Below are 25,257 nucleotides of genomic sequence, written 5' to 3'. Positions count from 1 at the left end.
CATAGCTTCCTGGTTGTGTGTCTGTGTGTTGTGGTTTCCTTCTACATGAACACTAAAGGTTTTGTGGGTCATTCTTCACAGTGTGAAAGCTGACGTTTCTCCTGAGTGTGTGTTTTTGGTGGTTTGTTTTCCTAACAGAGATGTTTTGTCACACCCCGCTTTACTTCTTTTCCTTCCCTCCTTCTTTGCCCCTTCTCTGTTTCCCCCCCACCTCTCCTGCTTCCCCTCCCTCCCCCTGTTTACGCCGATTGTTTGTGTGCGTGCGGTGTGATCAGAAACATGCATGCAGAGATCATCAGCTCCATTAAGAACTTGCAGCTGGATGGTGAGGACCCTCGCAAACTGCTGCAGTCCTGGGGTCGCCTCCGCTTCCCGCGACACGTCCTTCAGTGAGTCTGCAGACAGACCTGGCATCAGCTCCTGCTCAGATCAGTGCAGCTCAGGCAGACCATGCTCATGTTAAACTTTATTTAAATAATAAAGTAGATCACACGTGTTTGGAGCTGGAGTCGATATTTCCAGCAGTGACTAGTTTCCGCGGTCACATTTAAAGCCAGATGATTCCAGTCTGATGTGATTTGATCAAATAAAATATTCATTATTGCATATTCATATTGTTAGCTCTGGTGTGTAGGTGCCGAGGTTTCTTGAAGGCTGAAACGCCATGAATACTTTTGTTTGCTGCTGCATGAATTTCCAGACTGTTGGCATGCAAGGTCCTTCAGAGCATCTTGTGACGTAATGGCCCAGCAGCCTTGCAGCATGTTACATTTTACAGCAGAAGCAGCGACGAGGATTTGAAGTTTAGGGTTTTGTTTTTATGCAGTGATGAAAGAGAGAGTACGTCTGAGTACGAGCCTCTGCTGGGCTCATTGTGTAGAGTTACATCCCGTCTCCTGCAGCATACATCCTCTTCCTCTGTCTGTCGTCCTTCCCTCGTCACTCACCTTCTCATCAGTCTTGCTTCTCGCGCTCGTCATTCATCCGATTCAGGTCCAAGCCTAATGTTCATCACTGTCTGCGCATGAAGGAGTCACCCATCCATACTAACCTGGCCTTCACGTACATCATCCGCTTCCTCATTAAGTCGTCAGGCGTTCAGCACTTCTGTCCGTCAGACTCAAAGTTTGTTTCTTCACTTTTTGCAGGAAAAACAAGGGCATCAAAATAAGGCAACCCATCCCAAAGGTAAAGTGTAAAGGCAGATAAACCTGAGATTGTGCTCTTCCTCAGTTTGAAGATTGCAAGCAAAGGAATTCATCTTCCATTTATTGCTCTGCAGAGTTTGCTGGATTCTCGATCTCTAAAGTTCATCGTGAGCCTGACGTTGCAGGATCGCACTACCAAGTCTCTGCTCCACCTGCACAAGAAGAAGAAGCCTCCCAGCATCAGTGCCCAGTTCCAGGTAACTTTACCTGTAACCTTATCTGCACATTGTGCTTGCAAACAATCGCCTCTGCGAAGCTTCGGCAAACCGCTGTTTTTGTTGTCCTCAGACTTCTCTGACCAAACTCTTAGAGACTCTAAACAGAGCCGAGCCTTTCTTCATTCGGTGTATCCGCTCCAATGCTGAGAAGGTAAGCGTGATTCTTTAGTCGTTGATGTTTTCGTTCTTTTTAAATGCAATAACAGCGTAAATTCTTGGTGCTTTTAATAACAAGAACTCGTCACATTGTTACCACTTTGTAAATGATGATCGTGGGTATTTATGTCAAACTGAGCAGAAGGAGATGCATCTGGATGAAGCCTTGGTGCTGCAGCAGCTGCGATACACGGGTATGCTGGAGACCGTTCGCATCAGGAGGTCCGGCTACGGAGCCAAGTACACATTCCAGGTATTGCAAATGTGCCCTTCCTTTGGGAAATTCACTTCAGGCACGGAGTTCATATTTTCATGTTGATTAGATGTTAATATTCTGGTCTGCGTCAGGGCACATGTGAAAAACAGAAGTGGAAACTGCTCCACCTGCTGTATTCATATGCTTTTCTGTTCCTGCAGGACTTCATGGAGCAGTTCAGGGTTTTGCTGCCAAAGAACGCGACTGCCTGCAAAGAGGACATCTCAGCGCTGCTTGAGAAGAAGATGGGCCTCAACCCGACCACATACCAGATAGGCAAAACAAAGGTACAACCTGTTACGCTCCTATAAACGTGGTCCTGCAGACACCAGCATCCACATTCGTGATGCCACTCTGGTGTGTTTTGTCCTTTCAGGTGTTCTTGAAAGAGCTCGAGCGACAGCAGCTGCAGGACGTGCTGCACAAGGACGTAATGCGCAAGATCATCTTCCTTCAGCGCTGGGTCAGAGCTCACCTGCAGAGGAAAGAGTTTCTAGAGATGAGGCAGGCGGCCGTCACGATCCAGGTAAACACAGACCCGATTCCAAACTCTGGGAGGTATTTTAAGAACGGTGCTGATTGTTTTCACCGTCGCCCTCTCTCTCAGCGTTCATGGCGTCGGTACCGCAGAGAGGAGCAAAGACGGCAGGCGGCCACTCTGATCCAGGCGGTGTGGAGAGGCCACAGACAGAGATCGGCGTACGCCAAGCAAAGAAGAGGCGCTACCAAAATCCAGGCCCTGGTCAGAGGACACTCTGCACGCAGAAGGTAGAAAACACACTCGGCGGGGCTGCCTGTGTAATCTGCTGCGTGAGAGGTGACGCTGACAGTCTGGTGTCACATTATCTGCTGTGCATTTCAGGTGCCTTTCAATCCGTGAGGAGAAACGGAAGAAAGAGGAGGAGGAAGAAGAGGCTCGGAGGAGGGCTGCAGAAGAAGAGAGGATGCGAAGGGAAGAGGAGGAAGAGGCAAGAAGAAAAGCAGAAGAGGAGCAAAGGCGAAGAATGGAAGAAGCAGCAAGGAGAAGGGCAGAAGAGGCAGCCAGGAAAGCAAAGGAGCAACGACTTGCAGAGGAACCTCAAACGAGAGAGGACTCGGATATAGAGCTGGTCACTGAGGAGATGCTGGATAAAAACCTCAATGCACAGGGTTTAGAGGAGGAAGAGGAGGGTGAAGATGTTAATAGAAGTTCAAATTCAGAGGAAGAACGTGGCAAAGAGAAAGAGCTGGAGCGTGAGGCAATGCATTCGGAAGCTTGCGGTAACCAAGCTGAGGCTGGACCCCAGCTGGATGAGGAGGAGGAGGATCTGGAGAGCCAAACACTAGAAGAGTCAAAGGCTGATCTGCCCTCTGATAGGCTCATCTCCAGTGCACTTACGCCCACATCTCCAGCTGAGGGCGAGGATAAAGAAGCTAGCACAACCTCCACACCTCCAAACGCTGAACAAAAGAGACCACAATCTTCGACTGTTAACAGGGGCCTGTCAACCAGGAGCCAGGAGAAGAGGGAGCAGAGGAGGCAAAGAGGGCTGGAACACAGCCGCAGGGAGTCCGAGCGAGTCGCCTCGTCTTCATCCACCAACAAGGATCCCACGACCACGCCGAAGAGCAAAAACCAGGAGCCATCGAAGCTAAAAGAGCGCTCAGACAGCAAGGAGCTGGACCAGTACACCTTTGTGAACTGGAAAGTGAAGGAAGACAAGGGAGCGAAGAAGGAGGCAAAAAGTTCTCCTCCCTCCGCCGGTCCTGTCCGTCCGTCTTCATTACCTCTGGCGCCCGCCGACTCTTTGTCGGAGAGAAACGGCCTCAGCGAGAATGTCGGCGCGGTAAATCTGCAGCGTCGGCCTGGGGCGATAAAGGAGAAGCCGGAAAAGTGGAGGGGGAGGAGGAGTAACGGGGAGCTCTCTGAGAACATCAGCCCTTCTCCACCTCAAAGCAGAGAACAGACCAAAAAGCTGTACGTCTCAGTCTGCTGGCTGAAGCTACTTTACAACAGTTGGTTCAGTTCGGCTTTTCTTTAATCGATCTTCTTCTTCTGTCTGCGTTTCAGGAATGAAACATTCTCGTCGATCGACAGCTTGTCTCCCGGCTCTGATGCCGGCGCTTCCATCAAAGAGGTATTTTCCGTCGATTCAATGTAAAGTGGCCGTTATAGAGAAAGGTTTGTCAGTTTGTGGGAACATCTGCGCTCTGATGTCGTGTAAGTAACTGGATATTCTCTGCTGAACAGCTTTCCCCGACTGACAGCTCTGGTGATGTTTCAAAGGGAGGCTCCGTGAGAAAGAGACAGCAGGAGGCTGCCGGGTACCAGGATTCAGCCCACTCAGTCGCATCCACACCTGACAGGTACCACAGCTGCTGATGGAGTGCAAACACATGTTCTGGTTGCATAAAAAGAAACGAATGAATGTCAGGCGTGTCTGTGACGTGAACTAATGTGTGGTCGTTCTTATGTGTTTTGCTTCTGTGGATCGCAGGCCCAGCGGTTTCTTCAGCAAAATCTTTAAAAAAGGCAAAGATGCCCAGACTCCAGACAACGGGGAGCTGACCTTCGCTCAGACTCTCAACGAGAAGTCGACCGCATGGGAAGGTAAATCGCACAAGAGGAGTAGCTGAAGCTGCTTTGCTCACCTGCTGTAGTTTCTGGCCTTATCGACTCGGGACGCGTTCTCTCTTTCAGCCCCGATATCCGGACACGCGCCCCGATCTCAATCCGGTGACCGTGGCGGCAAAGCTATAGGCAGAAATCCCAGCATTAAAATCAGCCGAGCCACACGAGTCTCTGAACAGTGGAATGCCTCGCTGGATCGAGAAATCACCAACGCCAACGAGCTGCGGCACCTCGACGAGTTTCTGGGCAACCAGGTGAGCGAAAGGCGACAAGATGACGGACTCGATGTAGGAAATGAGATTCGCACGTTTCTAAAAGGGTTTTATTCCTCTGCAGGTGAACGATTTCCGCTCCAGGAGCAAGACGCTGTCAGAGACGGAAAACATCTTTGTGACAGCCACCATGCAGTTCAGAGAGAACATCAAAGCCATGTATTCTCTTCCTGTAAGTCTCTGAGCTGCCATCAAAGCAGCTTCATCACACGATCAACGTTCACCCTCACCATCGTCTCTTCTTCCTCGTTTTCCCTCCCGTCTCCTAACAGAAACCCACCATCGGCTACAAAGGTCTAATGTCAGGCTACCAGAACAAAGTGATGCACCTGGCAGGGAGCAAAAGGAAGGAAGAAGTCCAACTGGTGGTGAACCTGTTCCAGTCGGTGCTGGATGGTTTCATCAGAGGAGAGATGAAGAAGGAGGAGGCTGAACCTGCAAAGGTAAAAACAAAGCAACTCGACTTGTTCAGCCTCGTCACTGCGAATAAGAAAAACAGTGTTCACACCTGTGATTTGTGCCTGTCTGTCGTCAGCCCGCCAAAGCGAGAAAGAAGAGGAGGAAGAAAGACAAAAGTGTAAGTGATGCAGCGTTTGACGTCTTTTATCACAGTAATGATTTTGTCTTTAATTGATTGGTTGTCTTTTCAGGTGGAAAATCCGCTGGATCACATTTTCAGTAACTATCAGGTCAACATTATGCAGTCATGTGACCAGTGTACTTCCTACATCTGGGGCATGGAGAAGGCCTACATGTGCAGCAGTGAGTGAGCCCGACGAAACGTTTTCAGCACAGCATGCTGTAAAAGACTCAAGTTCAGCTTCCACTGAGTTCAATTCTTAATCTTTTCTCACAGATTGTAAAATGGTGTGCCACAAGAAGTGCATCTCCAAGATAAACACCGACTGCTCCACCTTCTCTGCCAAAAAGGTGGGTTTTCATCATAGACTGTAAGTAAAGGATGGCTGGTTTGCATTTGCCCACCAAAGGTTAGACCTGCACACTCCTGCAGCATGTCGGTGCAGTGGTTCTCCTCCTCCCACCGTCTGCTAACATTCACATCTGGTTAATCCGTGATTTGAAGTCGTGGATGAGAGGAAGACGAAGTGTTTAAAGTTTGTGGAATACTGTAAACGAGTTAATCCAGTGTTTTAAATGATTCTCATCTACTTAAAATTACCTCCTGTTCCTGTTAACTCAATTTAAAAAACACAAACATAATAAAAATGATGTGCTCGTTGACATTGTGTGTAAATGTATGTTTAAAGGTGGTGTGTAGTCTAACCTGCACGGAGAGGTCAGGAAGACTACGAAATGTCACTCCCTTTCATGTCATAGCCACAAAGTAGCCACGCCCAGAATCAAACCTCGCTTTGTTTTTAAATGTAACCATAATTTCCTATCATCATGAAGAAGTTTGAAACTCATGTTTGGGACCATGAACTCATCACGAGACGTTCACTGAACTAAAGTCGAGTCATTTTTCTCTCCAGTTGAGGTTTGTTACCATCAGCGTTGCCCTCTACTGGCCATTGGAGAGAATGCAGTTTTAAGCACATTGGCTTCGATTTGCAGTGGTATCCATCTTTTATATACAGTCTGTGTTGTGCATAAAATACAGGGCTGGGTTAGTGATTAGTTATAAACACTGTGCATAAAACGTTTTCTAATCCAGCCCCTGTTCCACTAGCTTTGAATAAAAAAATAAAATTTTCTAATCAAGTAATTTTTTTTCTGCTGGTCTTTTTAAGAAGCGTTTTTGCACTGTCGGCGTCGGCTGCATATTTATCTTTGATCATAGACATGCAGTGTTTGAAAACGTTAAATAAAGTTAATGAAAGCGGCCCTTTGGGAGGAAGCAGCTGCCTGGGAAGCACGCTTCCACGTGTTCAATAATATTTGGGAACATGTTTTTATATATAACAGCGCAGTGAAGTTTGTAGTGAAGAATGTGTGATTCGGATGTTGTGGGTGGATCATGGCGAGGTCCGACTGACCGCTGCCGTCTGGTGACTCCACAGAATGATGACGAGTTTACCGGGCAGCACTTCGGGGTGCGTGTGTGTCACCTGCTCAATGAAAAGAATCCGGTACCGATGGTGCTGGAAATGATGCTGGAGCACGTGGAGATGCACGGCCTCTACACGGAGGGCATCTATCGCAAATCGGGCTCTGCCAACCGGATGAAAGAGCTTCACCAGAAACTGGACACAGGTCAGACATCAACTTGGTTTCTGCTTTTTCTGACTCCTAAAACGACATCGCTGAGCTGACGACGACTTTGTGTTTAGACCCCAACTCGGCCTGCCTCGAAGACTATCCCATCCACACAGTGACAGGCTTGGTAAAGCAGTGGCTGAGGGAGCTGCCAGACCCACTGATGACCTTCACACATTACAACGACTTCCTGCATGCAGTCGGTGAGGAGGACGTTTCTCACTAGTGCGCTCGTGTCTTTGCATTTTTGTCTGTTTTTGAAGAATTGATTTTTGTTGCACTTTCCTCTCGTCAGACCTTCCAGAGAAGCAGGAGCAGCTTCATGCCATCTATAAAGTGCTGGACGAGCTCCCGACTGCAAATTACAACACCTTGGAGAGGCTCGTCTTCCACCTCGTCAGGCAGGGATCCTCGTTTGTTTGATTCTGATCACTTCTCCTGCGCTGAGATGGCTATTGCGTCCTGTCTTATTTGTTATGCGTGTATTCAGTTAAACGGCGAGGTGATCATTTACAGCAGTGTGTGATTCTCCTGCAGGGTGTGCAAAGAAGAGGCTCACAACCGCATGTCTCCCAACTCACTGGCCATAGTGTTTGCACCGTGCATCCTCCGCTGCCCGGACAGCGCAGACCCACTGCTCAGCATGAAAGACGTTGCCAAGACAACCACGTAAGACCGCCAAGAAATCTCATGAATGTAATACGAGGGTTGAATTGGGTGGGTGTGGGGTCTTTGTGTTCACTTGGACTCTGAAAGAGGAAATATTTACATTTTAATTTATTCGGTTAAGTCAGTTTATTTTATATAGAACCAATCCTCAAGATGCTTTGTATTGTAATGTTAAGCCGCTAACATAGTAGAAAGAAGCCCCACCAATCACATGAGCCCCTCCCGTGAGCCGTCTAATCGGACCAAAACCTCCCAAAGGCTGGAAGGAGTGTGGGTCCTGATCGCTCTTTTGTTTGCAGATGTGTGGAGATGCTCATCAACGAGCAGATCCGGCGCTACAACGAGAAGATGGAGGAAATCGAGCAGCTGGAGTACGCCGAGGCTCTAGCCGTTAACCAGCTGAAGCTCAAGAGGCAGAACACGGTGAGGAAGAGAGCGCCGCTCGCCTCTGTCTGCGTCCTTGTCCATTTAGACAAATTAAGTCGACACTAAGAAGCTGGATGAAGGTCACGCAATAAAGTCGACCCCACTGTCAGAATCTGATATCTTTAGCTTCCGTGCGTAACGTGTCCAATGTTCCTTGTCTCTCTTTAGCACTACTGGCGTTTACCGCTCAGGCTACCAGCTCCTTACAAAGGAGCGGTGGTACGTATCATCGATTTCTCCTGGTAGAGTCGACCTTGTAGTTGTAGTTTGTAGTGGTCTGCCATGTCGAGGCGCCTGTGCATGGCATGTAAGATGTGGGTCAAACTTTGGCTGTCGTGTGTGTGTTTGGGGGTTTTTCTTTCCTTAATACTGTTTATTCTTCCATACTAACTGGGAATAGACTGCATGTTAACTGGTTTGTGCCCTGCTTGTGATGTGAGAGCACACCGTGGTTCTGGGTTTGAAGGACTGTTACTACCTACGAACAGCTGTTTTGTGACTGATTTGTTCAACCTTAAGAGGAAAGAAGGCCACAGAGCTCTGAAGGTGGTGTTGTCCACAGAGCAATCACTCGGCAGCACATTTTGGTGAAAAGAGTAAAAGTGTGCATTCACTTGGATCTCGTTGAATACTTTCTGTAAGAATTCATATGCAGGTGCATGAAAACCTCCCCATCACCCTGCCTTTCTCTCGACCTCACTAACACCTTTTGGTTCAGTTTCAGGTTTGGGTTAAAGTCATGTGTGTCTGTTTCTTTAGCGTTTGTTATACTGTGGACGTTTTCAGTTTGGGTGAAGGTGTGATCCTCTGTCTTGTGCAGATGCACGAGAAGGTCAGCACTGATCTGAGCGTGGTCCCCGAGAACGAGCCTCTGGATTCGGACACGGAGGCCGAGAAGAACCTGATGGAACGTATCAAGTCCATCAAACAGGAGAAGTAAGATTGCGCTCTCAGCACTTTTCAGTTCCTCAGGTGTGCTGTCTTCATTGTCCAGTTCCTAATGCATGTGATTTCCTCTTCATCTCACCTTCAGAGAGGATCTTGCCTGTCGCCTGCCAGAGATGGAGCAGCCTGGTTCAGACCAGGAGAATCTCGACTCCGAAGCCTCGCTGAGCTCTGAGAGCCTCTTGGACGAGCAGCAGCGCTCGGCTCACAGCTCGGAGCCTGAAGGTCAGTAGTAAGGTACAGTCTGGACTTCCTACCTGTTTCTGTCTCCTGCGGGTTTCTGACCAGACCGCGGGGCCTGCTGGGCGGGGCCCTTCCTGTCTTTTGTGGCACAGGTCTGGACCAGTGATGGTGAAGGTGGGCGGTGACGTCTGCTCTGTAGCAAAGCAGGTCGGAGGAACGGCAACCGTGTTTTTGTGTGTTTGTGTGCATGTAAATGCATGTGTGGCACGGCTGCATGCTCACGTTTCACCCAAAGTTGATTTGCTGAACATTTGGCGTCCACATCAGATCAGATGCTTGTAATTGTAACTCACTGGGTGCATTTTTTGATTTTTCTTCTTGCCTAACATGGTTGCATGATCTTCCTTTTGCCTTTCACTCTGCTGTGAGCCTCTTGGTTAAATATTCCTCATCCTTCCTCTATCCTCTTCTCTTCCAGGACGCGGTGCTCATCAGCTGAGGAGATCCAAACCGCTTTGTCTTCCCAGACCTTCAGATCTGACCCAGAGGCCTAAAGTCCCCGGTGGACGCATCTCTGTGTCGACCCTCACCCCTGCTAGCTCCACCTCTTCTTTGGCCAGCTGCACTTCTTCAACTTCTGAATCCTCCAACGCCTCCTTCAGGCATCCGCTTCAGCGTCGCAACCCCATCATCCCAAACACGGTTAAACTCCCGCAGGGAGTCTGCTCCCAGGCGCCAACCTCGAGTCCACCTCAGTCTCACGCCCCTCCCGGAAGCCGAGCGCCCGCCTTCTCGGTCAAGAGACGAGAGCAGCCCGGCCGCCGTAAAGACAGCACCCAGTCCCTTTACCTCGACGGGTCAGAGTGCGACTTGCTGCTGCGTTTTTCTTCCTGTCCTCCTTCAGCTGCCTCTTCCTCTTCTTCCGTCTCCACGGCTGCGCCCACTCCTCAGCTCCAGCACAGCGACACGAAAGTCTCAAACGTCCACAGACGGTTTTCTGACCCGGACATCCCGTACATGGATGATGAAGTCTGAGCGGGGAGGAGCACAAACGACTGGAGAGGTGAAGAGGATTAAGGACGGCGACCCGCAAGCAGACAAACAAAACGAATTCAACCGCTCTCGGATTCGACGCAGCAGAGCGCTCGGACAGGCTGGAACTTGATGTGTGTAAAGGAAAGGAGAGACGCGACGCAGGCGCAGCTGCTGCGGCTGCACATGCATGAACCCAGCTCGCACAAACTGCAGCTGCTGCTGTCTGAGGGAACTAACGTGTCGTTAGTCAAAAGGACTGGACCACATGTTGCCAAGCACCTTTTCAATCTTTTTAATATGTTGTCCTCACTGTTGATTACTTCAGTGGGACCAGAGGCAGTTTCCTCCCGTAGCCTCATAATGATTTTTTTATTAATTTGTGCTAATTCAAGAAAATATTGCAGGTTTCAGTCGCACTTTTCATTTCTTAGTTCTCCCAGTGAGTGAAACCCGCTCGCTGAAACGTTAGCTAGTGCCTTGATGTTGTACATTGACTTGTTAAAAAGCTCATTCTCATGTCACGATGATGGAACGGTGCTCGCAGAGGGAGGGATGTGTTTGTCGTGGAAAACAAGGACCTAAACCTGCACATTGTGACTGTTGCACACACACAGCATTCTCTGTTCGCCTTCATGTTTTACCCGCCGCACAACACACCAAATAGGAAGTCATTGCATTCACGCAGCAAAGGGAACGGGAGCAGCACACGCCACTTTCTCCACGGAAACCCACACAAACCCAGCCACGATCCAAGAGCGGTGCCACCGCGTGTCCTTGAACTTCCCCTCCTCTAAAATCACTCGGTCCCATTATTAGAAAAGTCTGCTGAAGCACAGCTCCGGCCAACTTTGTATGAGATGTAATACTAATGTTCCTCTCTGACTGCTGATGATGATGATGTATGATGATGTTAGTTCGTCTGGATTATGAGGAAGATGTTCTGATGTGTAACAGAGTGCATGGTGACTTTGACTGAATGAGCTGTAATGTTTCTTAGTATTAACATGAAAATACAGTACATGATGCTTGTAACGTGCGCTGCTCTGTGTTTCACGCACAATTACAACGATTTTCTTTTACGCTGGAAACAGAAGCTGGTGATAAACAAGAGTTATTAAAATAAAACTGTAGGACGTTTATAAACTCTCCAGGAGTTAGTCTGCTCCAAATTAGGTTCATAGGTTGACTTGGACCTTCAGCACAGACAATATGTAGTAACATGAAACTAGAAATACTGCACATCATGGCATTACATTAGGTACATGTTGCTAGTACTGGGTACAGACCACCTGGTGTGGTCTCCTGCTGGTGTAGCTCATCTGCTTCAGGGTTTAACATGTTCAGAGATGATCTTCTGCACTCCTATAAGCTCCAAGCCGTCGGGCCAGCCTCTGATCTTTAGCATCAAACTGCCGCTTGCTGGATATTTGCTCTTATTTGGATCTTTATCTGTAATCCCCAGAGATGGTTGTGTGGGACAATCCCAGCAGATCAGCAGTCTTTGAAATCCTCACACCAACAACCAGCCCTGTTCAGTATCACTTAAATCCCCTTTCTTGCTCATTTTGAGCTTCAGCAGGTCGTCTTGATTATATCTGCGTGTTTAAAAGCACCGACTCGGCTGATTTGATATTTGCATTAACCACTAGGTGAACAGGTGTACCTAATAAAGTGGCCGGAGTGTGTATGTTTAACATTTTGCTTTAAGATGGCTAAAACTCCCAGAGGTGGGTATAATTTTACAGTCTCACGGAGCCATTCCTGCCTTAAACAGTCATTACAACTCGGGTCAGGTCTTCTTAAATGAGCCGCTTCTTTGTCACAGTAAACTGCAGCCGTCTGCACAGACCTCGCTGCTTTTGATTTTGTGTGGAGTGGAATTAATGCACCTTGAGCACACAAAGGCTCCACAGTTCAGGATCAGCTGCCACAATGCAAGATCTGTTTTTCAAGTGATGTCATACGAGTCATTTCTTCAGACTTCATAAAGCTGCACCAGAGCCGCACACAGGAAATTACACCAACATGAGTTTTAACAGTGTCACGCAAGCGCCCCTTGAAGTGGTTACATTTATTTTTGCCGTTTTTACGCCCTGAGCTGTGGTCAGCATTTTCCTTCCTGGTCGTGGGTGATTTACCAGCCTCGCACACCATCCACTGTTAAGCAAATTCAAGTTTATGTAGTTTCACGTACCTCCATGCGGGTTGGGATACGTGAGTCTGATAGATGATTGTTCTCCTCTCTGCACCACCCACACAGCTGGGCATGCTCAGGTGGAAGCGCGCTGCAGTGATAGTATGTGGGGTCTTTGAACTAGGTTAACAAATCATTAAAAAGTGTTTATCCCACCCAACAGGTGCAAACAAAGTCCTGAAGCGTTCAAGGCCTGAACAGACTGGGACTATTTTTGACATGAAGACTAAAATTGTTGCTCTGAAGATTTGAACAGGCTGTGTCATGTGACCTGCCGGATGACCTCCTTCTTGGACTTGATCCACAGACGCCTCATATCTGGAAAACTCCTTTAGCAGCTCCAACTTCAGCCCGTTGGTGGTGCAGAAGTTTCCGAGCTACAGATTAAAACTTTGGTGAGAAGATTCAGTCAACTGTCTCCAATCGGTGCTCCACGTTGCAAAAATAGTTATGATTCTAGAAGCTGTAGATGATGTAGGCCATATGAAAAGGTCTAAACACTGAGTGCCCTCACTCAGTAATAAAGTGATGCAGACCGTGTACTAAATGGGCTATTATACTTTACGCACTGTAGTGTAGTGATAAGCACAACATGACTTTATATCCAGTGCTAATCTTTCATTCCGTCTGTTTACATGTAAAGCAGTTTGAGTGTCAGAGATACCGTACAGCAAAATAACCCATGTATTATAAAACAAAACGTAATCAATACAGTCAATATAAGCATACATGGGTACTTGATAAACTATCAGGCCACCACCCAGTGTAATGTTTATGCCATAATTACCCTAAATTAACAGTACTGAAAATATCAAACTCATTTTCTATGTTTCTGTAACGACTGAGTTTGTCCAAGCTTGTCAGTCAAAAATCATATTTTTAATTTTATTTATGTAATCTTTTACAAAAAAGCAGAAAAAATAGGAAAGCACATATTATTATTTTTATTATTATTACTATTATTATTATTATTATTATTATTTACTGACATTGCGTAAAAGAAAAAAATCGTTGTGCTTGACTCTCAGAGAAGTCCAGTATGGCACCTCAAATTGGGGTATAAAAAAGTGAATTTAGAGTTTTATTTGCCCAATAAATAAAATTTACAAACAATATTTTTAACTTTTAGTTTTCTTTTAGTGTTTTTATGGCAGTATTTTTTTAAGAACTGTATATAAACACATACAAAACATACATAAATAAAAAAGTACTACATACAGACATGTTGTGGGTTTCGTGCCAGAATGATGTGTTTTATATTTATTTTATTATTTTATTTCTCTCGAATAGAGAGAAATAGATTAAGATAAAACTTTGGGATCTGACGAGATTATTATTATTAATATAATTAATATAATAATTAATGTATTATTATTATTATTATTATTATTATTATTATTATTATTATTAGTCTAGCTTTTTAAAGTAAAATTTTCATTGACAACGTAAAAAAAAAGAGGCGGGCGACGCTCCGCCCATAACGTCTGCGCCGCTCGGCTTGACGTCAAACTGCTGCGCCGCTGTGTCGGCTTCAAACCAAACATGGCTTCCAGACTAGAAATCAATTTCATCAGGTTATTGTCTCGCTGTGAGTCTTTGGCGTCGGAGAAACGGGGAGAGGCGGAGTGGAGGCTTGAAAAGGTAACCCGGCACGGCTCGGAGCGGCTGTAACGACCGTGTCGTGATGACGTTAGCCTGACTGTTGTTGTTGTGAGCCGCTGTTAGCCACGTCGTCGCGCAAACCTCTTTCTGTTTTTGTCGGGAGGCACATTTAAGCTGTTCGCCCCTCGGGCACAGGTTCAGTCACAGCCGAGATGTCACTGTAGCGACACACGGCGAGTCTGCTGCAGCAGATTTGCTGTATTTTAGTGTTTAATCTCGTTTCCGAAGCTTTCCTTTCACCCATGTTCCTCACAGAAGATCCTCCATGTGTTCATATCTTTAACAGTAACTGTATTTATTTATAGCTTCTTCTTTTTTTAATAAGAACGATCGGCTGAGAATCAGCTGCAACCCGAGTTTTCCTCCAGCCGTCCAACCCCTGCTGCCTCATAGACAGTCAGGAGCTGCAGACTCAGCTTCTGCGCACCAGCGGGGTGATGCAGCCTTTAAATTACATCGCGATATTTCAGAGAAATTTTTGCGACAATATTTATTATGCTATGGAAAATAGTGCGCATCATGTTGGGTGAAGGACATCCATCCAGCCATCCTTTCTTCCTTTCCAGTGAGCTGGTGACCTTAAAGTGTGACTAAGCAGCAGTGACACAGCAAAATGTAAGCACACAGGTGCTCTAGCTAGTCCCAGAAAGCTGTTTCTGTTCATCTGTTTGTTTTCAGTGGGAGAAACATTTCATCACTCACCTGTGACTTCCTCATTCTCAGCTCACTGCAGTTTCCCAGCCTTTTAAACATTTGCATATCAGCCAAAACTAGCGTCAGCCAAGTTTCATGATCTTCCATATACTGTTGTCATACTCATTGATGGTGGGCATGAGAACCATTCAGAGGTCACAGGGGCTGCAATCACAGCATTGTAAGAAAGTGAAAGACGTGCTCTTAGGCCCCCTCCTCGGTTCAGAGATGGACTTTCCCTTTTCACATAAATGACCTCCTTTCCTCCTCACTCCTTTGAAAGCCGCAGAGTTGCAGTGAGATACTCTGGGTCGAGTTTTCTCTGGAAGTGTAGTTTTTGTTAAACTAAAGTAACTTAAACTTGTAATTCTTAAGTATCTGCACAATCCATCAATATTCCTCAGGGGGGGGGCTAACCTTAACTGTCAAAGGATGAGGGGGAGGGTACATCCTGGCCAGGTGAGGTGTGTCACAGGGCTTACATGGAGAGACAGATAACCACTCACACCCACACTGTTGATCTGTGGAACCAGCACCCCCAGTACAGGAAGTCTGGATCGACTCTAGGGCTGAACGATATATTGCATTTGCGATAATATCGCGACATGATCAAGTGCAATTTTCTAACCGCAAAGGCTGCGATTATACTCTGGACATGTCCAAATTCATGGGCTGCATCCTCCTGAGGCCGCATTTGTAGACCGATTACGTCACAGCGACGCGCCGAAGGCTGTCCAAATTACTACCATATCCCAGAATTCATAGCGCGGCCCAGCCAAACTCCAGTTTCCAGCAATGGCGGCCGCTACTAAGTTTTAAAATTACTCATACTAATCTTTCTGGGTCACAAAATAAACTTTTAACATATTTTCAGGCGAGAAAGTAGCTGTGTAAACATCAAATATCTGCTCGGTTTATCAAGATATCCCATATTTGCAAAAGTGCTTCGACGTTTTCAGAGGCGTCTGCTACCCTCCGGCTAGCTCGACAGCTAGCCGCGAGCTCGAGGGTTACTGATGCGGCCGAGAACGGCACAACTCCCGGCACATCATTTTCAGATCACCGCGGAGTTTCGCTGCTCGGGTTAAACGTAATATATAAGTCACTTAGACAACCTAAAATGTTATTGTTGGGCTTTTTTCAGTGTTTTGTTTGTTCGTGAGTAAATCGGTTTGGCTGAGATTAAAGTTATTAGATTAGATAAAATAAAACTTTATTAATCCCCCGGGTGGGTTCCTCCTTGGTTTTCACACAGCTGACTAAACGTCAAACAGAAAACTTATTAAACAGAAGTATGAGACAGTCGAGAATTTACACCAGTGTCTGGTTATATTTTAGATAGCAAGAAGCAGACGGCCGAGTTTATTAAACTCCACCGAGACAGCGGTGACGCTAATCAGAACTAGCCTTCTGATTAGCTAATCAGAAGGCTAGTTACGGCTAGTTAGTTAAGGCTAGTGTGGTAAAGCCACTGATTTTTTTTATGTATATTTCTGCAATCTGCATATTGTACTGACTTTCATTTTAATGTTTACACCAGGGTTCCTTGTCAGCACTTTATGCTCAGATGTTTGTAAGCTAAAAATAAACTATTGTGTATGTTCAAATATACTGTTGTGATTGAAGAAGTTAAATAAAAATGTCAGTCATCAATTCATGCATCACCTCATGTCATCATAACAGAGGTCTGTCTTCCAGGAAAGAACAGTTTAAAATTAATGTAATATAGTATTGGCCATACTATATGATGTATTGCTTGTCTTTGTTTAATAATACAGAAGACAAAGACCTTAAAAAATAATCGCATATCGCATCGCAATCGCAATATTGGGGCAAAAAATCGCAATTAGATTATTTTCCATAATCGTTCAGCCCTAATCGACTCCCTGTCTAACTAATCTGATCTCTGAGTCTTAACCAGTAGGCAGTGGAGATCTTAGAGCCGATGGGTGAGGGGACTGGCCCGATTTAGAATCACCAGTTAACCACAGATGCATGTCTTTGTGCTGTGTAAACTCCACACAGAAAGGCCCCACACTGGATTCCAACCCGAGACACCAGCTCCTGGCGTCTCCTCCTTCGGAGTATTTGTGCCTCTAGTGGTGAAACATGTTTGTTGTTGCCATTTTCATCAGGAACAGCTCTTTCATGTTTTGCAGAGCAGTGAGGTTGTTGAGTAGCTCCCTCATTAAGTCCTCACACTGCTCTCGTACTCAGATATGCTTGGGCGGGGCCTCAAATCAAAACAATTGAACACCTCGATTAACGTTAACAAAGGAGTTTCCTTTATGTACTTGTTCTTGCCCGACAGTTTTCTGGCAGGGTTTGACCTGTAAATGCGCTCGGCTGTAAATGCGCTCGGCTGTAAATGCGCTCGGCTGTAAATGCGCTCGGCTGTAAATGCGCTCGGCTGTAAAGCTGCGATATTGTGATTGTGCTCCAGCTGTTGAAACAGATTGGTGGTATTACGTTTGGACGCTGAAACTGTGTTGAGGTCTTTTTACATCATGCTTCATGTCATGGAGACACATTACTGTGTGAACTCTCATTGGGTGAAATGTTAACAGGATTTAAATTTAAAACAAAGATGACATGGACCAGATCACATCTGTTGAGAGTTCAGAACATCAGTTTTGATTTATTTTCAATTAATTACGCGGCTCTCTGTGCGGCTTGTGTGCTAGGAAACACGAATGCATAGAGTTGCTATATGATCGATGTCGTGATGTGACACTTCTGTAACGTAGAGATTTGTACCACCGTTTTCATGGACAATTGTTCGGTGATGGGAAATTACGGCTAACTTTTGTTACTAAAACTTTGACCACCGGGGGGCAGCACTGCTAACAGTTTTCTTTTTAGTAAAGAGCCTCGTGAGATCTCGTCTTTTGCAAGGCTGTCATATAAAACAGCGCTCTCCAACCTTTTCTGCGCCACGGACGGTTTATGCCCGACAATATTTTCATGGACCGGCCTTTAAGGTGTCGCGGATAAATACAACAAAATAAAACTAGTACCGGTACCGAAAAAAAGAAGATTTATTCATAACACACGTGTTACCGAGTTAACGATAAAAACCCTGAAAACCAGACATTTCACACCCGAGCCTCAACTCTCGCGGCCCGGTACCAAACGACTCACGGACCGGTACCGGTCCGAGGCCCGGGGGTTGGGGACCGCTGATTTAAAATACACAGGTTACGGTGACACACTGCACTGCACCCTCTTGTGGCGCAAAGTGGTCTTACAACAAAGTGCAGCTTTTATCTTTGACACACGTGTTTGGTTAAATTCAGAGCGTTTGCCTGTTTAAATTCCACTGAAAGCTTTAATTTAGTTTTTGAGGTTTAAATATTTTTTACACCCAAGAATGAACGATAAGCAGCTTTAAAGGAACAGTCGCTGAGTTAAACGTGTGACCTGTAGCTTTAACGCAAACGAGTAACAACAGGCGTCGCCAGGCCACTTGGGACTGAATAAATCAAGACGCCTCTTCTCAGTGACCTCGTGTCACGCTGTACCGAGTGGCTCCCTACAGCTGAGCAGTGAAGACCCTTTAATCTGAACCAGCAGGATGAACCAATCAGCTGCATGATTTTTACTTTTAGAGTAAATGAAAGGTTAGAGTAACTAAAGTAAGAACAGTCAGTGCGACTCTGACAGCTGTCAAACACGTTCATCTTGCACTGCTTCCTCCTTATTACATGTGTCATTAGACCACATGCACACTTGGTCTGATGTGGTGAGAGTCTGTTTTGTTTCTCTCAGTGAGCCGACTCGCTGTGACAGCAGACGTCACCAAATCAACAATTTGACTCATCCGTGCCAGCGTGGCTGGAAACTGCAGCTTGACTGGTTGGTGGAGATCAGCAACCACTGGGCGTTGGTGGGAGTTTGAGATACGGTGCATTTTGCCGTGACTTATTTTCTAACAGCTGCAAACTGAAGGTGTGTTCAGTGTGTGTGTTAGTGTAACCTCAACGATGCTTTGCTACAAACAGGAACTATTAAAGATAAATTTAAGGAGCCTCCACTTGATGCTGTTTACTGCACAGAGTCATTTGCTTTTCTCAGGAACCGTCTCTGCAGCGTCACAGCTGTTTTTCCGCATTATCTCTGTGTGTGTGTGTGTGTGTCGATGAAGACTACACTAGTGTCCACCTGCAGCAGTGAGTGTGTGCTGTCATCAGTCATCCTAAGCTGGTCTCAGTGGCTTCTGTGTGGCTTTGTGACCCACCCTCTGTAAGAAACTCAGCCTACTTTTACAAGAACCTCGTCAGTTAAACTCTGTTATTTGGCCCAGTGTAGTCTATGACATACGGATGTTTATTTAACATTTGTTACTTTGAAATAAAGATGTGATTGATGAGATGAACGAGAGCATGTGAGCAGCATCACTGTTTCTGTTTGGTCTCCTCCAGTATGTGGGCGCCCTGGAAGAGATGCTGGTGGCTCTGAGGAAAAGCCCGAGGTAACACCAGCCTCCACTTTTCTGTCTCAGTGTTTTCTTTTTTTGCCTGAAATGTACATATATTACTAAGAACCTATTTTAAACTAGGGCTGCCACGATTTGTCGACTAGTCACGATTACGTCGACTATCAAAATTGTCGACGACTGATTTAATAGTCGACGCGTCGTTTGAAGCTTTGTAAGATCACAAAAGACGCAGGAATAAGTAGCAGGATTTAAGAGTGTAATAACGGACTGAAACAGAAGATGGCAGCACTGCATGTACAAGGATGCCAGCTGCCGTTAAACCCCGAAGAAGAAGAAGAAGAAGCTGTGTCCCAGAATTCATAGCGCAGCCCAGCTCAGCTTCCAACAATGGCGGCAGCTAGTTAGTTTTAATATTACTCTTATTATTCTTTCTGGGTCACAAAATAAACGTTTAACATATTTTCAGGCGAGAATGTAGCTGTGTAAACCTCAAATATCTGCTCAGTTTATCAGGACACCGCATATTTTCAAAAGTGCTCCGACGTTTTCGGAGACGTCTGTTACCCACTAGCTCGATAGCGAGCCGGGGGCTAGGCTAACTAGAGCCGTGAGAACACCGGACTCCCGGCAAATCATTTTCAATCCCACCGCCGTCTTTCGCTACTCAGGTTAAATATATATGAGTCACTTAGATAACTTAAAATGTTATTGTTTGGCTTTTTTTAGTATTTTATTTGTTCCTGAGTAAATCGGTTTGGCTGAGATTAAAGTTATAGTTTTTACACAGCTGAATAAACCTCAAGCAGACAGCTGATTATCAGAAGTGTGAGATGCTCCAGAATTTACTCCGGTGTCCTGTTATATTTTAGATAGCAAGGAGTTTATTAAACTTCACCGAAACAATCTGCAAATTTCATTAAAATTTAATAAACTATCATCTTGTCTTTATTGTTAGTTAGCACCGTAAACACTTAAAGCTGTAAGCTAATGATAGTTATATAAGAGCAGATGCTGCTGGTGCAATAAGCTGTAGTTTTACGTCTAATGGATGATGATCTGATTAGTCGACTAATCGCAAAAATAATCGGTGACTAGTCGACTATCAAAATAATCGTTTGTGGCAGCCCTATTTTAAACATGTTTGGTGTTTAGGGCAAAGAGTATATCTTCTAACAGGTCACATCAGGCTTACGTGTTATGAGCGCAGATGTTTGATCTGCTCGTTGCAGCTTAATAACACAAAGCTTTGTCAGTAAGCGGTTGTGTGTCCTTGCAGCAAACCAACACCAGAGGTCCTGGCTGAATACACGAGAAAAGTCAACTTTCTGAAAGGAACTCTAGAAGCAGAGAAGCTGGTCAGTTTTTCCTGTTTTTAACACGACACAACTGTGTTTTCTTTATTTTGAAGTGAAGCTTTGAGTTTTCTGACTTCCTGTCCCTCCCGCTCTGCTTCAGTCTTCACCAACAGAAAAAGCTTTAGCTAATCAGTTCCTTGCCCCCGGTCGGACGGCCACGATGGCCAACGAGAGGATGTCTGTCACTAAAAAAGTCCACACGCAGACGAAGGCGCGGTGCACGGGAGAGATGAGGGACGAGCTGCTCGGCACGGTAGGACGCTCTGACCGTACTGCAGACGTGACCTCTTTGTACGAACTGCAGCGCGCCTCCTAAACTACCACAGTGTGGTAGAAACGTCTAAATAAAACGTTTCCCACATTTTGTCTTGAACTCATAAATGTTCTTTTCTGTCACTGCAGGGGTCGTCGGGAAAAGGTACGAAGTACTCGGCCTCTTGGATTTAATAACATCAGATGGAAATCTGACAAATTATATTTCGATAGGATTGTATTTGTTTGTTTTTAAGATGAGGTGATTTTATTTTTCTTTTCTCTTCTCACGTTAGACGGAGACTTGAGGAACCGAAGGTAAAGTCGAGCTTTTCTAAATGATCTCGTGTGTTGGACTTGTTTTTGGGTGTAAAAGCTTCAACCTGTGTCACCTCTGCGCAGATGTTTTCCTCTGGACGAGCGTCAGTCTGCCGCAGAGCTGGACGCCGTCCTGCAGCATCACCACAACCTGCAGGAGAAGCTGGCTGAAGACATGCTGAACCTGGCCAGAAATCTGAAGAACAACACTTTGGCTGCGCAGAACATCATCAAACAAGACAACCAGGTAAGCGGACAGATATATGGAATAAATAACTCACAGATTTGATGCAAAACTGTTTTTGAGTCTGTGTTTGTGGGAAAAAAAGTTTAATGGCAGATTTGTTTCCAGATGAAGAAGTTGAAAAACTTCACCTTTTAATTTGCATCTCTAAACCGAATGCATGCACAAATCTAAACGCACAAAATAGTTAGCAGTTCAAATAGACGCTTTTCAGACCACAACGAGCTCTTGCACCTGGCTAATCGAGCCAAAGCACGCCCCCAAGCTGCAGCGTGTTCAGCCGAAACAGTGCGAGTCCTCCAAGAAGGAAATGCAACACATGTTGTTTGCTCCCAGTCAGCTGTGTCTAAACTCAGGAGCAAAATGGGAAGACTGTGGGAACATATGGTCAGAACAGTGAGTCAGTGTGGCGCTGAAGCTAAACAGGAAGTCAGCTCCCACACTTAACAGCAGAAAACACACAGTGGGCTAAAGAGAAGCGTCCTGAATGTGGAGATGATTCTGGAACTTTAGCTGTGTCGAGGTGAAGCACAACCAGCACAGTTCTCATTTAAATATATATTAAACTCGCCGATCGTGACCAGTTCTGACACTTTGAGCTGCTTCTGTCGATTTCTGTAGGACACGGGGGCGACACATTCAAAGCCTTTCTTCCTGATTCTCTTCTGACTCTGGGAACAAACTTTTATGATGGTTGGGTCGGTAAAAGATATGGGAATGATTAGCTGAGGTTTGGCCACTTTCCTCAAGTTGTTTCAGGGTGATCATGCATCCTGCCCAATATAAATACAAGCTAAAAGTGAGAAATTAAATCCAAATAAAGTGAAGTCAGAGTATACAAAGCCCAAGCAGAGGGGTGTGCTATGAGGGGAGGTTAATGGTCAGAAGGACCTTTCTTTTTACTAAATCACAGAGATCACTTGTGATGAAAATCTCTGTGGGAGCAGAGGATGCTGGAAGGGCCAGATTTCCACTGACTTATTATTTACAACAGCCATTTAGTGCAGTATAGACCCTCTGCTGTACCCATATACATTTTGTGTAGGTAGGCTGTTAAGCCAAAAACTGTCTCTAATCTGCTGCCGAATCTCTGTTACGCTGCTGGAATTGCAGCTGCTGCATCAGGTTGCAAGACAGGAGCAACGTTTAAGCTGTAATGCTACAAATAAGCAGCAGCACTAAAAGTGCACTCAGAATAAATCTATTAAGAAGAACAGCTTTTGGGCTTTTTTTTAATGTTCGACATAGATTTTTATCATAATTATCCGCTAGCTTCCCTGATTGCAGTAGGGAACACTCGTAGGGATCGTTTTGTGCAGAGGAGTCACATGATGTTTCATGTGAGCACGCCCAGAGCCTGAAGAAGAAAGAGGCGGGCTTCCAGCTGCTCCCAGGTCCTCCTGCAGAGTCTCTCAGCAGCTGGGGATCAAAGCTAAAAGCTGCCCTTTCCAAACCTTTAGTTACGTTAATAAGAAGATTTGTGCTGAAGGACCTGATGTGGCCGCCAACCGGCCCAAATCTGAGTCTTATGATGGAAACTTGGAAAAAACTTGGTCCATAACAAAACTTGTTTTAACTGCTTATCGGGAAAACTCGAACCAGCTTAAATAAAAAATAGTTTTCCATGAGTGAAGCCCACACTTAACGAATTCAGGGCATCATAAAAAGGTGACAAAGTGCTAATTGTGATATTTTTATTGAAGATCCTTTTTTCCCTCCTCTCGTGCTGGCAGTATTTACATTTATTAAATCTTTGAAATCATTTATTTTAAGATTTATTTATTTATTTGTTAGAAAGAAAAAAAGTTGTGCAACCTCTAGAGCTGGGGTGCCCAATCCCAGTCCTCGAGAGCTACTACCCTGCAGCTTTTAGATGCATCCCTACAACTCCCTGAATCAAATGAATGGCTTGTTATCAGGCCTTTGCCAAACACGATGGCATGCTGAAGAGGTAATCAAACCATTTGATTCAGCTGTGTTGGAGTAGGGATGCATCTAAAAGCTGCAGGACGGTAGCTCTCGAGGACCGGGATTGGGCACCCCTGCTCTAGAGCTATTTCTGCCTCTCTTTGAGAAACTTGGAGTTTAACTGATTCTGGCCACAAGGGGGCAGTATAGGCCTGCTAACCGGCCTTTGGAGCCACACTGTGCATAAAGACTCCGAGTGTTCCCGTCAGCGGGCTTGTTTGTCTGTGGTTTTGATGTTTATATCGGCGACGTCTCCCTCTGCCTCCAGACTCTGAGCCAGTCCATGCGTCAGGCGGACCTGAACTTCGAGAAGCTGAAGACTGAGTCCGAGCGGTTGGAGCAGCACACGAAGAAGTCTGTGAACTGGCTGCTGTGGCTGATGCTCATCCTAGTCTCCTTCACCTTTATCAGCATGATCCTCTTCATCAGAATCTTCCCCCGACTCAGATGATGACCGTGATCATCCTCTGAACTCTTAGTCCCGACACGCTCCCGTGTTTACAAGAGCAGAGTCTTCACAGGCCTCCGTAGAGCTACAGCGATACAGATTAGAGCTGTCAGCACCAAAACAAATCAGTTTCACGGACTGTCACTTTACACTTTTGAAACTGAAATCTTTCTCCTCCACATTAAAGTTTAAATCACGACTCGAAGCGCCAGAATTCTCTTTTTTGACACAGCAGAATCTGCTGGGAGCAACAGCAAAGTCTTAATGCATGGACGGCAGGACCTGAGCCTTAACTATTTTAACCCTCATCAGGACGGCTGCGAGCCAATCAACACATGTATGCACTTTGTCACCAAGTGAAACTACAAACACACACACTCGTCTTTGGTGGAGCATCTGTTTAGTACCCGTGCACACTGAAAGGCGTTCATGGACCGTCGCCGTCAGCTGTAACTCAGTTTGTAACAAATGTGCCATCGTTTGCTAATGCTTTACCTTAAATCCCCAGTTTAGTATCTTTGATTTAAACATCATACTGTGATGTGGCTGTAAGCAGATAGAAACATGCTGTACATTTTTATGCTTGGTCACGTTTCTACACATCCAGTTCTGACCTGAGGGGCTGAAAAATGAAGAAGAGTCAAAAACTGCAGTTCCACCAGTGGCCACTTGAGGCCCACTCCCAGATTGAGTCATTTACCCACAGACTCGCATGTTAAAATGCAGCATTACAGAAGAAGTAAGCACATCAACAGCCTGCTACTAGAACCAGTTTCATCTTGACCTTTTTGACAACTTTACTGTTTCTTTTCTTTCTTACCTCACTTGTTTAAACTTTGCTGAGGCTTAAAGTCGGGCCGAGGTGAATGTGAGACAGGCAGCTGCAGGCCTGTGTCTGTGATTCACCTCCAGTTTGCTCTCACATGTGGTGGCTTCCAGTCCAAAAAACAACAACGTAGCGATGACCAAAATCACAAACCACAGGGTGATGTTCTTTAAAGTAAAGCATCACCAGCTGAAAGCAGCTCGGTAAACTCGCACTGGTGTTTATCACTTAAATGTCTAAACGTCGTTAAGGGTCAGAGCCAGCGTCGTCAGCCCTGTTATAGTCGGTTTCCTGTGTCAGGTGATCCTGTTTGTTCACGTCCTGTTTGACGGCTCACGTGTTGTGCGTAGTATCACTAAAATGTCATCTGATTCAAGAGAGAAATAAAATAATTTAATTTCCCTCCGTCGTTGTCATTATGAGTCCAGAGTGTGTTTTCCTGATAGATGCCTGAAGGCGTCCTCTTGTCAGTGTGGAACTAACTAATGCAGTGGCATCACACGGCTAGTGTGCGTCAGTCACGAGCTTTGAGTATCAACGCACACAATGACCTCTGTGACCCCGGTGGCCCGAGCGAGCGGTGATTCCCAAATTAAACCTGCTACTCGTTTAGGAGTGCCCCAAGGATGAAGTAAAGCTAAATAAGAGCCGCTGGCTGCGGAG

General features: G+C 45.7%; 2 protein-coding genes across 2 annotated transcripts in view; both read left to right on the top strand.

Annotated features, from left to right (window-relative positions):
- The window catches only part of myo9b (myosin IXB), a 55,561-nt gene extending 44,333 nt beyond the window's left edge, over positions 1-11,228 (top strand). The window contains exons 17-44 of the mRNA XM_013914276.1: positions 276-389; positions 1,149-1,188; positions 1,283-1,405; positions 1,497-1,577; positions 1,725-1,835; positions 2,000-2,125; positions 2,215-2,364; positions 2,446-2,606; positions 2,701-2,784; positions 2,815-3,795; positions 3,889-3,955; positions 4,069-4,184; positions 4,316-4,428; positions 4,519-4,703; positions 4,786-4,893; positions 4,994-5,164; positions 5,257-5,298; positions 5,372-5,483; positions 5,578-5,651; positions 6,743-6,935; positions 7,013-7,141; positions 7,234-7,339; positions 7,476-7,607; positions 7,907-8,030; positions 8,202-8,252; positions 8,854-8,969; positions 9,067-9,203; positions 9,640-11,228. Of these exons, the coding sequence (XP_013769730.1) occupies positions 276-389; positions 1,149-1,188; positions 1,283-1,405; positions 1,497-1,577; positions 1,725-1,835; positions 2,000-2,125; positions 2,215-2,364; positions 2,446-2,606; positions 2,701-2,784; positions 2,815-3,795; positions 3,889-3,955; positions 4,069-4,184; positions 4,316-4,428; positions 4,519-4,703; positions 4,786-4,893; positions 4,994-5,164; positions 5,257-5,298; positions 5,372-5,483; positions 5,578-5,651; positions 6,743-6,935; positions 7,013-7,141; positions 7,234-7,339; positions 7,476-7,607; positions 7,907-8,030; positions 8,202-8,252; positions 8,854-8,969; positions 9,067-9,203; positions 9,640-10,196 (4,504 nt within the window). The 3' untranslated portion in view covers positions 10,197-11,228. The remainder of the gene's footprint in view (positions 1-275; positions 390-1,148; positions 1,189-1,282; positions 1,406-1,496; positions 1,578-1,724; positions 1,836-1,999; positions 2,126-2,214; positions 2,365-2,445; positions 2,607-2,700; positions 2,785-2,814; positions 3,796-3,888; positions 3,956-4,068; positions 4,185-4,315; positions 4,429-4,518; positions 4,704-4,785; positions 4,894-4,993; positions 5,165-5,256; positions 5,299-5,371; positions 5,484-5,577; positions 5,652-6,742; positions 6,936-7,012; positions 7,142-7,233; positions 7,340-7,475; positions 7,608-7,906; positions 8,031-8,201; positions 8,253-8,853; positions 8,970-9,066; positions 9,204-9,639) is intronic.
- A 2,632-nt stretch (positions 11,229-13,860) lies between these two features.
- use1 (unconventional SNARE in the ER 1 homolog (S. cerevisiae)) lies at positions 13,861-24,996 on the top strand. Its single transcript, XM_005746800.1, has 8 exons — positions 13,861-14,031; positions 19,167-19,216; positions 20,460-20,538; positions 20,639-20,791; positions 20,941-20,956; positions 21,087-21,108; positions 21,193-21,355; positions 23,589-24,996. The coding sequence occupies exons 1-8, from the start codon at positions 13,933-13,935 to the stop codon at positions 23,769-23,771; spliced, it is 765 nt and encodes a 254-aa protein (XP_005746857.1). The 5' UTR covers positions 13,861-13,932; the 3' UTR covers positions 23,772-24,996.
- The last annotated feature ends 261 nt before the right edge of the window (positions 24,997-25,257 follow it).

This window comes from Pundamilia nyererei, unplaced genomic scaffold, assembly GCF_000239375.1.
Source record: "Pundamilia nyererei isolate P.nyererei 1_Seehausen unplaced genomic scaffold, PunNye1.0 scaffold00183, whole genome shotgun sequence".
In the NCBI taxonomy this organism is placed as follows: Eukaryota; Metazoa; Chordata; class Actinopteri; order Cichliformes; family Cichlidae; genus Pundamilia; species Pundamilia nyererei.
The sequence above is the reverse complement of the archived record's forward strand: the minus strand, read 5'-3'. Positions and strand labels throughout refer to the sequence as shown.

Excerpts from the sequence above, each read along its gene's own strand:
- use1 (XM_005746800.1), top strand. The coding sequence starts at position 13,933 with ATGGCTTCCAGACTAGAAATCAATTTCATCAGGTTATTGTCTCGCTGT. Across the intron at positions 19,217-20,459 it reads GCTCTGAGGAAAAGCCCGAG|CAAACCAACACCAGAGGTCC; the intron begins GTAACACCAGCC and ends GTGTCCTTGCAG. Across the intron at positions 21,109-21,192 it reads GGAGACTTGAGGAACCGAAG|ATGTTTTCCTCTGGACGAGC; the intron begins GTAAAGTCGAGC and ends ACCTCTGCGCAG.